The 12,513-nt window shown below is 41.5% G+C and overlaps 1 protein-coding gene across 1 annotated transcript; it reads right to left on the bottom strand.

The window, feature by feature from the left end:
• Positions 1-11,736: 11,736 nt before the first annotated feature.
• On the bottom strand, positions 11,737-11,865 carry LOC132496206 (thymosin beta-10-like). Its single transcript, XM_060108451.1, has one exon. It carries the CDS (start codon positions 11,863-11,865, stop codon positions 11,737-11,739), a length of 129 nt encoding a protein of 42 aa, XP_059964434.1.
• Positions 11,866-12,513: the final 648 nt, after the last annotated feature.

Below are 12,513 nucleotides of genomic sequence, written 5' to 3'. Positions count from 1 at the left end.
TTTGTTGCTGCATGCGGGCTTTCTCCAGTTGCGGCGAGCAGGGGTTACTCTTCATTGTGGTGCACAGGCTTCTCACTGCGGTGGCTTCTCTTGTTGCGGAGCATGGGCTCTAGGCACGCGGGCTTCAGTAGTTGTGGCACGTGGGCTCAGTAGTTGTGGCTCGCGGGCTCTAGAGCGCAGGCTCAGTAGTCATGGCACACGGGTTTAGTTGCTCCGCAGCATGTGAGATCTTCCTGGGCCAGGACTAGAACCCATGTCCCCTGCACTGGCAGGCAGATTCCTAACCACTGTGCCACTGGGGAGCCCTGAATGTGAATTTTCATGCCACTCATCCCAAAGATTCTCCAGACACTAGGATCCACTCTCAGAGTGCATGAATTGTTTGACCAGTTACAGCTCCAGCCACTGCTCTCTCTGAGTCCTGATTCCCAACTTCTGCGAGAGAATATCTGATTGGCCTGCCTCATGCCATATACTCACACCTCTGGCCCAGTCAGTGGCAGCCAAAGAAGAAGTTACCTTTGTGGATGGGGGAATTCGACGGGACAATTCCTAGAGAATGCAGTGCTCCTTAGGAGAGGGACAGATATACCAAAAGTGTCCATTACATTCCTCATGTGTGAAATGGAGACAATAATACATCCCTTTCAGGGTATTGTGCTAGCTAAACAACATAACATGCCCCTAAACAAAAGGGGCATCCCACAGTAGCTTGTGCTCAGTAAATGTGACTTTCTTCCTCTTCTCAAGAATCAAACCAACAAACTGCAAAAAACTTCTCTCTTGATTTTCCAAAATAATCCCAGCTTCACTGTGCTTCCCAGTTCTAGATCGTTAGATATAAATTGTCCACCTGAAAAATATAGTCACAGTAGGTATATTTCACAAATATAAAACTTTATTAAGCAAAAATATTTAGATCTTGTCCCATCCCTCATGTCTTCCTCCCTCCGACTAGGTCACTTGGTGTTGTCTGGTGGGATCGTTCCCTTCTGCCTCTGCCTCTACTCCAGGGTCCCGTACTATGGATTGGAGGTAATCCGTTGGGAAGAACAAAGAAGCAAGGATGAGAAATGGCTTTTAAAAGGGAGAGACTAGGGCTTCCCTGGGGGCGCAGTGGTTGGGAGTCCGCCTGCCAGTGCAGGGGACACGGGTTCGTGCCCCGGTCCGGGAAGATCCCACATGCCGCGGAGCGGCTGGGCCCGTGAGCCATGGCCGCTGAGTCTGCGCATCCGGAGGCTGTGCTCAGCCATGGGAGAGGCCACAACAGTGAGAGGCCCGCGTACCGCAAAAAAAAAAAAAAAAAAAAGGGAGAGACTAGAGTGAGCTATAGGGAGAGAGGTTTTCGGGCAGATTTTTGAGAAGGGTAGGGGATGCAGAGGACTAGGGAAAGAGCATTGGAGAAATGTTAACATAGGCTATGTGTCGGATCCTCTCTAATGATATTTGAGAGATGCCAGCAAGATTCTAGTTACTCAGATTCTAATTACCCTCAACTGCTAGAATCAGTCTGCAATGCCCGGATGAGACCGAGCCAGGTGGGTGCCTGGGTTTTATTTTGTCTACATATAGATAAAAGAAACCTTTTCTCCAGGAAGTTACCATATTTGAGGGATGCAAGGCTTGAATACTTAAACTAAGGAGGCATGAAATGATTGCATCATAAGACAGTATACAGAAATGTATGGAACTGAGTGTAATCAAAGATTTAAGCTATATCTAGGGTGATAGAGGCAATTATGAGTCACAAACTATCCAACCTACTGCCGTTTCCTGGGCATGAAGGATATTTACAAAAATTAAGAAGAGTCCTTTGACATTTAGACAAATAATCCATTCTGTGTGAAAAGCACGTTTTCTCAAGGGAGTTTCTAAATAATAATATTGCTTTTCCACTGTGCAAACAGGAGTCTTTATTGATAAAGTGTTCAGTATAAGAATGCCTTCCAGTTCAGCAATGCACCCTTTCATGAACCATCTTTGATGAAAAATTAAACAGAGACTAAAGACTTCCTGCTTCATAGCTCACAAGCAGACAGGAACATACTCAGGAAACGTGAATCAAATTGAAAATGTGCATCTAAACTCCTTTAAAATAAAATAATATGCACTTTTCAAAATTTTGATTATAAAAGTAATGTGTACAATGGAACACTATGTAGAAAAGAATTAGGTGGGTCTAGACATATTGTCATGCTAACGTATTTATTATTTGGCGTTTTGATTTTTTAAAAAAGCACTTTACAGAGCAGTATGTTAAAGAGATCCAGGGTGACAAAGACAAAAACCTAGGAGGCCTAGGGAGGCCAAGCAGGTGTCAAAAATTTCAAGGCTAGGCAGGTGTATGGCAATAGGTACCAAGCTCTTTATGTTGTAGAAGAGCCCGACTTGTGTAACTATGCAACCTTTTAAATCATTGTGTGGGTCAAACAAGACAACACTGAACTGGGAGTATCCAGCTCCCCTAAGTCTGTTTGTAAGCAATAATTTTAAAAAACCTCTGTATATGTGTATTTCCTTACATATGTATGCATGTTTGTAAATGCAGAATAAAATACCTGGAAAGTTACATATATTTATAAACTTTTATTGGTGCTTATCTTTGAGAAACCAAACTTGGGGAAGGCGGATTGGTGAGAGAATATGTTAAAGGATAGTTTTTATTTTTCTATGATTTCTGTATTGTTTTACTTTTATGATGGGGATGTGGTCATATATTAATGAGTAATTATGCTTTATAAAAATTAAAAAGTAATTCATAAGATTACAAAAAATTTGGAAAAGAATAAATAGATAACAAAAATCACCCGTAATCTCAGATATAACTGTTGATCATTGTCTTAGTCTGCTTGGACTGCTATAGCAAAATAACATAGACTTGTTACTGAACCAGGTTCGTTTGCCCGATGTACAGCAAGCCAAATGCTGAGACGCCAAGGTTTCCAGCCCAGAAAGAGTTTATTCACAAGGCAGCCAAGTGAGGAGACAGGAGAACAAGTCTCAGATCCGCCTCCCTGAAGGCAAGGGGATTGGGATATTTTAGGGATAAGCAGGTGGTCTTAGGCTGGGGAAAGGTGGAAAAGGTGATTGGAGGCAGGTTAAAAGGTGAGGTAATTGATGTTCTGTGCATGTGCATCTGGGTTACATGCTTTTGCATATTCAAAATGGAGGCACTTAGCATGATCTGTGAGTGGAGTTTTCCGACCCTCTGACATCAAAAGGCCATTCACTGGACATCTGCACAGGCCCAGCTTTAGGGTCGGTGGTCCCAATCAGCCCCCAGCCAGCCTGCACTGGGCAGGAGCAGACTCCAAGTTCCTGTAAAACCCCTGGGCTGCATGAAGCTGGGAAGGTATGCAATTAAAGAGAGGAAAAGAAAGAAAGAAAGAAAAAAAAAAACTAAAGCGAACTTAATCAATAATGAGGCAGTTTATAAGTAAAGGGGCTTTAACAAGCTGTTCCTTCATCTGTTATTCTGTAAGATAAGTTCGAGAATTTCTATTAGTTATCAGCTTCTGTTAACTGTGTGGGGCATGGTTTCAGACTGGGTTGCTTCAACACCAAACATTTATTTTACATAGTCCTGGAGGCTAGGAAATCCTAGATCAGTGTGCCAGCATGGTCCAGTTCTGGTGAGGTGTCCTTCGTGGCTTGTTGATGGCCACCTTCTTACTGTATCCTCACGTGGTAGAGAGAGAGAGAGCTCTCATATCTCTTCCTCTTCTTTTTTTTAAAAAAATTAATTCATTAATTAATTTTTTGGCTGTGTTGGGTCTTCGTTTCCCTGCGAGGGCTTTCTCTAGTTGTGGCGAGCGGGGGCCACTCTTCATCGCGGTGCGTGGGCCTCTCACGTTGTGGAGCACAGGCTCCAGACACGCAGGCTCAGTAGTTGTGGCTCACGGGCCCAGTTGCTCTGCGGCATGTGGGATGTGGGATCTTCCCAGACCAGGGCTCGAACCTGTGTCCCCTGCATTGGCAGGCAGATTCTCAACCACTGCGCCACCAGGAGAGCCCTCTTCCTCTTCTTCTAAGGGCACTAATCTCATGTCCCCCCATCCCCACTCTAACCTCTTTTGAACCTAATTACCTCCCAAAGGCCATCTCCAAATACCATCAAACTGGGGTTTAGGACTTTGATATGAATTGTAGTAGGAGGGGAGGGTAAAAGGGGAGTGAGCACAAACATTCAGCCCATACAGTCATATTTTGGCATATTTCCTTTCAGTCTTTTCTTTTTTCTAAACATATTTAAAATAGTTGGGATTGTATTATATGTACATAGTTTTACACATAGTTTTGTGTACTGTCATAATTTTCCTTGTCATTTTTTGGAGTGAATTATTACCTTAAGATAGATTTGTGTAGGTGGAATTAATGGATCAAAGAGCATGGACTTTTAAATATTTTTATGCGTATTGCTAATTTGCTTTCCAGGAAGGTTGGCTGGATCAATTTGAAGTTCTGCCAACAGTATATGAAAGCATCTGTTTTACTGTACTCTTGCCAACACTGAGAATACCAATATAGAAATCATTAAAAAATGTTATCTGATTATTATTTTTAAGCTTTTTATTGAAGGATAAAGACACAGGAAAGTATCTGATTATCCCAAAGCAAACACACTTGAGTCGGCATTCATAATAAGAAAGAGAAGAAATTCACCATCCTCAGGATCCCCCTCATGCTCCTTCCAGTCATTATTACCACAAGAATAACTGCTGGGCCTCCCTGGTGGCGCAAGTGGTTGAGAGTCCGCCTGCCGATGCAGGGGATACGGGTTCGTGCCCCGGTCTGGGAGGATCCCATATGCCGCGGAGCGGCTGGGCCCGTGAGCCATGGCCGCTGAGCCTGCGCGTCCGGAGCCTGCGCGTCCGGAGCCTGTGCTCCGCGACGGGGGAGGCCACAACAGTGAGAGACCCGCATACCGCAAAAAAAAAAAAAAAGAATAACTGCTATTCTGACTTCTAAGAGCAATAAACTAGCCCTGTTCGATTTTCTCATTTTAGTGTAGTGTTCCATTTTATAAATACAGTATATCACATTGTACTTGTTCATTGTGCTGTTAATGGACATTTGGTTAGTTTTCAGTTGTAGATTATAAGCATTTCTGTACATTTCTTTTGGTGACAATGTTTATGCATTTTTGTTGGCATGCACCTTAGAAGTGGAATTGCTGGGTGGTAGGCTATGCCCGTATTCAGCTTCAATACTGCCAGACAGTAATTTCCAAAATGGTTATATCAATTTAGATACCTACCAGGAGTGTCTAAGAGTTTCAGTTTCTCCAAATTTGGCTTAACACTTGATAATGTCAGTCTTTTTCACTTTAGCAAGTTGGCTGGGCTATGTATTGATATATCACTGTTGATGCCATTTGCATTTCTTGGTGATTAATGAGCTTGAACGATTTTTCATATGTTTACTGGCCATTTGGAGATATCCTCTTTTGTAAGTAAACTGTTCAAGTATTTAGCCCATTTTCAAATTAAGTTGTCTGTCTCTTATTGAATTGTATAAGAAATTTTTATATTCTAGATCTTAATCTTTTGTCAGTTAGCAAATTTCTTCTTCTACTCTTTGGGTTGCCTTCTTACTCTTTAGCTGTGTGTGTGTTTTTTTTTTTTTTTTTTTTTGCGGTACGTGGACCTCTCACTGTTGTGGCCTCTCCCATTGCGGAGCACAGGCTCTGGACGCGCAGGCTCAGCGGCCATGGCTCACGGGCCCAGCCGCTCTGTGGCATGTGGGATCTTCCCGGACCGGGGCACGAACCCATATCCCCTGAATCGGCAGACGGACTCTCAACCGCTGCGCCACCAGGGAAGCACTTTAGCTGTGTTTTGATGAACAAAAGATACATTTTTAACCGACTCCAGTTTATCCACTATTTCCCTTTATGGTTAATGCTTATTGTGTCCTTTTAAAGAAAATTTGTCTACACTAAGGTCCTGAACATAATCTCCTCTTGTGAAATTTGCCTTCTTTAATGCTCAGTGAGATTGAATTTTCTTCTATTTAAGAAAAATTTCTTTCAGTGCTTGCAACTTAATTGCCAGTCTTTATCTTTTACACATTGTTTTATAAACATATTGGTGTTTTTCTTATTGATTTCTCTAAAATATTTATATATTAAGAAAAAATTTGCATTTTTGGTTCTAGATATTTTCATAACTTTGTTAGCCTTGTAATTACTTTTAATAGATTTTAAGATGGTAGAATCATATTTTCTTTTGTAATTTTTCCCATTTATTTTAAGTGTAAAAAGTCTTTTTAATCTGTTAGGGAAAATATATCTTCTAATTTTTATGGTGCTTTGTTGTTATTTTGTTTTGTTTTGTTTTTCTACATTTAGCCCTTTGATTCATATGGGGATAATATTGTGAGGTGAGAATCTAAATAGATTTATTTCCCCCTGATACCTAAGTCAATTTTCCTTTTATTAACTGAATAATTCTTCTCTTTCTGGTTGACTTATAATGCTTCCTTTTAATAAGTTGAGTGAGCTTATATACTTTAATTTGCGTTTCTAGATACTCTGAGCCATTTATTTGCATGTCAGTTCTAGCGCTGTGATATTCATTTTAAGTGTGTGTGTATGTGTGTCTGTGTGTGTGTATGTTTGGTTTGGTTTGGTTTGGTTTGGTTAGAAAAGCTCCCCTCATTTTTCATCTTTTTCAAACATTATTTTGACTATACTTGTCTGTTTACTCTTCGGGATAAATTTTAGAATCTTTTCTTTCTTTCTTTTCTTTTGAATTCCAAAGAAATCCTTTGAGATTCTAGATTAGAATACTTTAAAGCTGTAAGTTAGGAGCTTCCCTGGTGGCGCAGTGGTTAAGAATCCGCCTGCCGATGCAGGGGACACGGGTTCGAGCCCTGGTCCGGGAAGATCTCACATGCCGCGCAGCAACTAAGCCTGTGCACCACAACTACTGAGTCTGCACTCTAGAGCCTGTGCGCCTAGAGCCCGTGCTCTGCAACAAGAGAAACCACCACAATGAGAAGCCTGCACACAGCAACAAAGAGTAGCCCTTGCTCTCTGCAACTAGAGAAAGCCCATGCAGCAATGAAGACCCAAAGCAGCCAAAAATAAATAAATAAAAAAGAAAAAAAAACTGCATTAAAAAAAGAGTTCTTCACAAGTTAACTTGTAGGTTGTTTGTTTTTTATTTTATAAATTTGTTTATTTTATTTATTTTTATTTTTGGCTGTGTTGGGTCTTTGTTGCTGCGTGCAGGCTTTTCTAGTTGAGGCGCTTGTGGGCTACTCTTCATTGTGGCGTGTGGGCTTCTCATTGTGGTGGCTTCTCTTGCTGTGGCGCATGGGCTTAGTTGCTCTGCTGCACGTGAGTTCTTCCCCGACCAGGGCTCGAACCCATATCCCCTGCGTTGGCAGGCAGATTCTTAACCACTGCGCCACCAGGGAAGTCCCAAGAACTCTTTCTTTTTCCTTCAATGTTTAGTCTTTGATACCAGAATGTATTTTTATACCTCTTTATGATTTATTCAAAGCTTACTCTACCTGAAGATACATACATATTATATATAATATATGTTATATACAGTTATATACTATAGTTATATATTATATAGTTATATATTATGTAAGTTACGTATATAGTTATATATTATATTTATCTCTATATCTTATATATTATCTATATACTATACTTATATAAAATAGACTCCACTATAATGAAAATTTGGATATTATTTGATTGATGATTGGCTCCTGACCCATCCTATTGTCAGATGCCAGCAAACTGATAGTTTACGTTAAGGAGAGGACTCAGGATGGGGAGCTGGACACATCAGAAAGACCAACTCTATTATTAGAGGGCTGGGGCTTTGTGCCCTGACAGCCCTGATTGCAAGCCCATCTTTGCTTCTTACTGGCAAGCTTGGGCTCGTTCACTGATGATAAATTTCCTTATCTTCAAAATGGGAGTCACGGCAGAAACGGCAGGGTCCTAGCAGGAAACCAATGACACACTTAAAATGGTTACTTTGAAAAGAGTTTAGTAAAATTTAATAAAGGGACAATTTACAAAGCTGTGGACAAATTATAAGGAAGTCACAGTGATAGTGCATTGTCTCAAGGCCAGAAACAGTGAGGGTCATTTCCACTCCCAGACCTGAAGACAGGAGGGACAGTGTCGGTTGCCAGAACTTATAACGTCAAAGGGCCAACCCAACAGGAGCAGCACCTTTTGTGGACCCTGATGTGACTGTGCAGGTGGGAAGCTGGGGGAACAAGTAACCTGGGCTTACGCATCTCCTCCCTCTCACCTTCTGCAGGGGCTTCCCTGTTGATGAACCAAACTTGAGTCCCGAGGGCAAGAGGGCCCTTTTAAAGAGGTTCAGTGGTTCTGGGATTTGGGCCTGCATCAGAATCACCTGCAGGTCTTGTTGAAATACAGAGTTCTGATTCAGTGGTGGTGGAGGGGGCTTAGATTTTGCATTTCAAACACTCTCCCAGGTGATGCTGATCCAGCTGGTCTGGGGACCACATGTGGAGAACCACTGATGTAGTCCTGGGCACAAAAGAAGGTGGAGAATGGTGGGCAGTGGCTCTGAAAAGGCAAACGGAAGAAATCTGGCTCAGTTTTCTTAGTTGTTAGAGGATTCAATGGATGTATGTTTAAGTGCTTGTCATGCTGGAGGTTATCAGTAAATGTCCCCTTTCCTTGACTTGAGGCCTCAGAGTGCTCTTTGACTCCTCTTGACCATTATGGCTTCTACCAACTGCTCTGTTCAGATCTCCAAGACCTGCAAGAGGGTTCCCCAGAATCCTAACTCTGAACTTGGTCTCACCATCTGTTTTCTGCAGCTTCTCTCAAGCTCAGAGGACTCCTGTGCCAGCCTCAAGTCACCCAGATTCCAACCCTGGGACATCTTCCCTGCAAAGGTGTTGCTTTGAGCCTGAGGTGCTGACACTCTCTTTGGTTCTTGAGCTTTTATTTATTTATTTATTTTTCAGGATTTATGACCCAAATACTTTAGTTTTTCTTTTAAAAAAAGTAACTCTCAATATGGATGCTTTCTTTTTAAATTCCAAATGGCTAAACAAATACCTACTATATGACTTCCTTGGGGATGTGTACAAAAAATTTTTGCATTTCAATGGAAAACATGCATTGTCTACAGCATACCCTTTCAAGTTATCAGATTCTGGCCCTATTCATTGTCTTTGAGTTGTTTTGCCATGCTTTCTAAATTGTAGGTAACTGATATGTAAATTTCATCTTGTCAGGTGGTGATTTTAATTGACTTCCCTCTGTGGAAAAACGAGTTTTGTCTCTGCAATTATGTGAGATAATAAATGTTTCTTATTGTATAAATTGGGTTTTCCATTACTTGCAGGGAAGACCCTCCTGACTGACATATCCCTTATAATTTGGGGTTAGCAATACTTCCTGCCTGCCCCCACAGGATTGCCCTGTGAAAGCACTTTAAAAGGTGTTTGAGGATACATGTTCTAAAGGATGACGTAGAGTATATGGGAGGTATGATGCATAGGTCTTTAGGGGGCTGGAGGCTTTATAGCCTCTTCTTTGAGTCCAAGAATTAGAAAGGAAATTAGTTCACATACACTCCCTCTAGGCTTTAACATAGCTGCAGATTTTGCTTTTGATACTGTTACCAAACCATGTCAGTTTGCCTGACACACAGAAAGCCAAACGCTAAGACACCAAAGTTTCCAGTCCAGAAAGAGTTTATTCACAAGGCAGCCAAATGAGGAGACAGGAGAACAAGTCTCAGATCCACCTCCCTGAAGGCAAGGGGGTTGGGATATTTTAGGGATAAGCAGGTGGTCTTAGGCTGGGGAAAGGTGATTGGAGACAGGTTAAAAGGTGAGGTAATTGATGTTCTGTGCATGTGCATTTGGGTTACATGTTTCTGCATATTCAAAATGGAGGCGCTTAGCATGATCTGTGAGTGGAGTTTTCCGGCCCTCTGACATCAAAAGGCCATTCACTGGACATCTGCACAGGCCCAGCTTTAGGGTCGGTGGTCCCAATCAGCCCCCAGCCAGCCTGCACTGGGCAGGAGCAGACTCCAAATTCCTGTAAAACCACTGGGCTGCGTGAATCTGGGAAGGGATGCAATTAAAGGGAGGAAAAAAAGAAAAAAAAAAAAAACCCAAAAACAAACCTTAATCAATGAAGTTATTTTTATAAGCAAAAGTGTTTTAATAATCTGTTCCCTTATCTGTTGTTCTGTAAGACAAATTCAAGCATTTCTATTAGTTATCAGCTTCTGTTAACTATGGGGCATGGTTTCAATAATAAACTGCAAAACACAGTCCTACTCAGGTATTTGCAGTAAACTGGAAAGTGGCTATTGGAATTTAGGGAAAATGGTCAAGTAGAAAGGCCTTTAGTGAATGCAATTTTTAAAACACAGTGATCAATACTACAAGGTTTAATTAACTGTTGTTGAATTTGTAAAGAAAAGAAAATGTTACCTGCCATTTCAGTTCTACAAGGATCAAGCCATCAGCCACTGCAGTTGCCCACTGACAGTGCACTCTGAGGGAAATTCAGGATGGAGAAAAACAGCAAACTTTCTCTGCTTTGGATATACTGGCCCTTAGGTATTCAAGATGAATATCTATGGAAAAATTTCAAGTGACCCCAGATTGTTGCATCTTCCCATACATAGAAAAGCACGAAAATCATTAACTTGAGCTATCTCTGTTCTTTGTGATTAGCAATACTCTTTTGATGCTTGACTACATGTTTTTTCCCAACAAAAAGGTTCATATATCTCCTGTCTCCTCCCTTTACCTCTTGGAGTTCCTCTGAGCTATCTGAGAGACTGTCTCTCAGGCTATAGTACTCAATAAAGTCCCCAAATATAACTTAACTCATAACTTTTACATTGTGTGATTTTCTTTGTCAACACATTTCATTACCAGTATGCCATTTGTCATTACCAGTATATTATTTGTCCCAGTCCTGTAGGTGGTTGAGTTTCTAGCTCATTGTAGTACTGAGGTCTGATTTCTAGCACTTCTGTCATCTCTAAGGGGTGTTAGTTAGTTTGCACAAACTCTTAGCACATAAACAAGTGCTCTTTATTAAATCCCCTTTGATGATTACAGTCACTATAGAACTCCTCTTCATCGACCCCTCCCTCCAGAAAAATTACAAGCACTTGAAAATTAGAGTCTAAATTTGTTTTGTTTGTCTAAGCATGTTCTGAACACTGGGTTTGTGTTAGGCTTTATTAACACTTGGTCTTCAAGCTATAAAACCTTTCACCTCAAGCATCCTCACTCTTCTAGCAGCTTCAATTGAATGGACAAAGAGGAGGAGACATCTTCCTAAAAAACGATCTTCTTCAAGGTTTGAAATCTTGTGACCAAAGTCATGGTTATAAAAGTCAGAAGGGGCCAGGTTTCTGTGAGCTCATCTTTGCTATGGGTTAGAATTTAATGGGTTTTTTTGTTTGTTTTTTTGCTTTTGTTTTTGTTTTGCCATGCCACGAAGTGTGTTTTATTTTCATTAATCATACAAATAATTTTCTATAGTATTCCAGGGCAAACTGGAGAATTTGGCAGTCCCATTGGCGGGTCCCCTCAGAGACCCATGGGCTGGTGGCATCAGCAAGGAGTGCCTGGGTTCACAGTGCAGCTTGTCACTCATGTCCATCTTGCAGGTGGCTCTTCCTCTACATCACAGCTAGGGTCTCCAAGATGATGGGAGTGGAGGATCCTCCAGGTTCTTAGAAAATTTCACTCCGCTTGCTTCTCCTGCTCAGTGGTCTCTTTGGTCAGCAGAGTGTTCTTCTCCTGTGCCTCTGTCTTCTTCAGCTTGGCCTTATTGAAGCTGGTGATTTCCCCCATGTCCTGCTTACCTGCCATTTTCTTAAAACAATCCGAGAAGTTCTGCTCCAAGCCCACAGTCCCAGTGTTCCTATTCACGTTGCTGCTGCAAGAGACTAGAATTTGATGTTAAATCATTTAAAAAAGCTGTTGCAGACTTCTTATATCTTCATTCCTGAGCACAAACAAGCTCTAACCAACCAACCAACAGGTCTATGGATCTATTGTGTTTTAGTTTTTTTTTTTTTTTTTTTTTTTTAGACCTATTTTTAAAAGGTAAATACGTATTCACTCTTGCTCTGGTTTGGACAATATAGACATGTTTGCTATTGATAAGAGATTCTCATTTCCTCTTCTGTTGTGTACTTTAAAGCCATCTGTTGTTCTCAATGCTGATTCCACATGAGAATCAGTAACATAATCAAAATATAATGACTCGGATTTTCCTTGTGGCGCAGTGGTTGAGAGTCCGCCTGCCGATGCAGGGGACACGGGTTTGTGCCCCGGTCCGGGAAGATCCCACATGCCGCGGAGCGGCTGGGCCCATGAGCCATAGCCACTGAGCCTGCGCGTCCAGAGCCTGTGCTCCGCAACAGGAGAGGCCACAACAGTGAGAGCCCCACGTACCGCAAAAAAATATATATATATAATGACTCTAAAATTATTAATAATGTATTTCTTTTTCTT

The sequence above is a fragment of the Mesoplodon densirostris genome, chromosome 9, assembly GCF_025265405.1.
Source record: "Mesoplodon densirostris isolate mMesDen1 chromosome 9, mMesDen1 primary haplotype, whole genome shotgun sequence".
Lineage (NCBI taxonomy): Eukaryota > Metazoa > Chordata > Mammalia > Artiodactyla > Ziphiidae > Mesoplodon > Mesoplodon densirostris.
The sequence above is the reverse complement of the archived record's forward strand: the minus strand, read 5'-3'. Positions and strand labels throughout refer to the sequence as shown.

Bases quoted from the DNA above. Each gene is read 5' to 3' on its own strand.
- LOC132496206 (XM_060108451.1), bottom strand. From the start codon at position 11,865: ATGGCAGGTAAGCAGGACATGGGGGAAATCACCAGCTTCAATAAGGCC.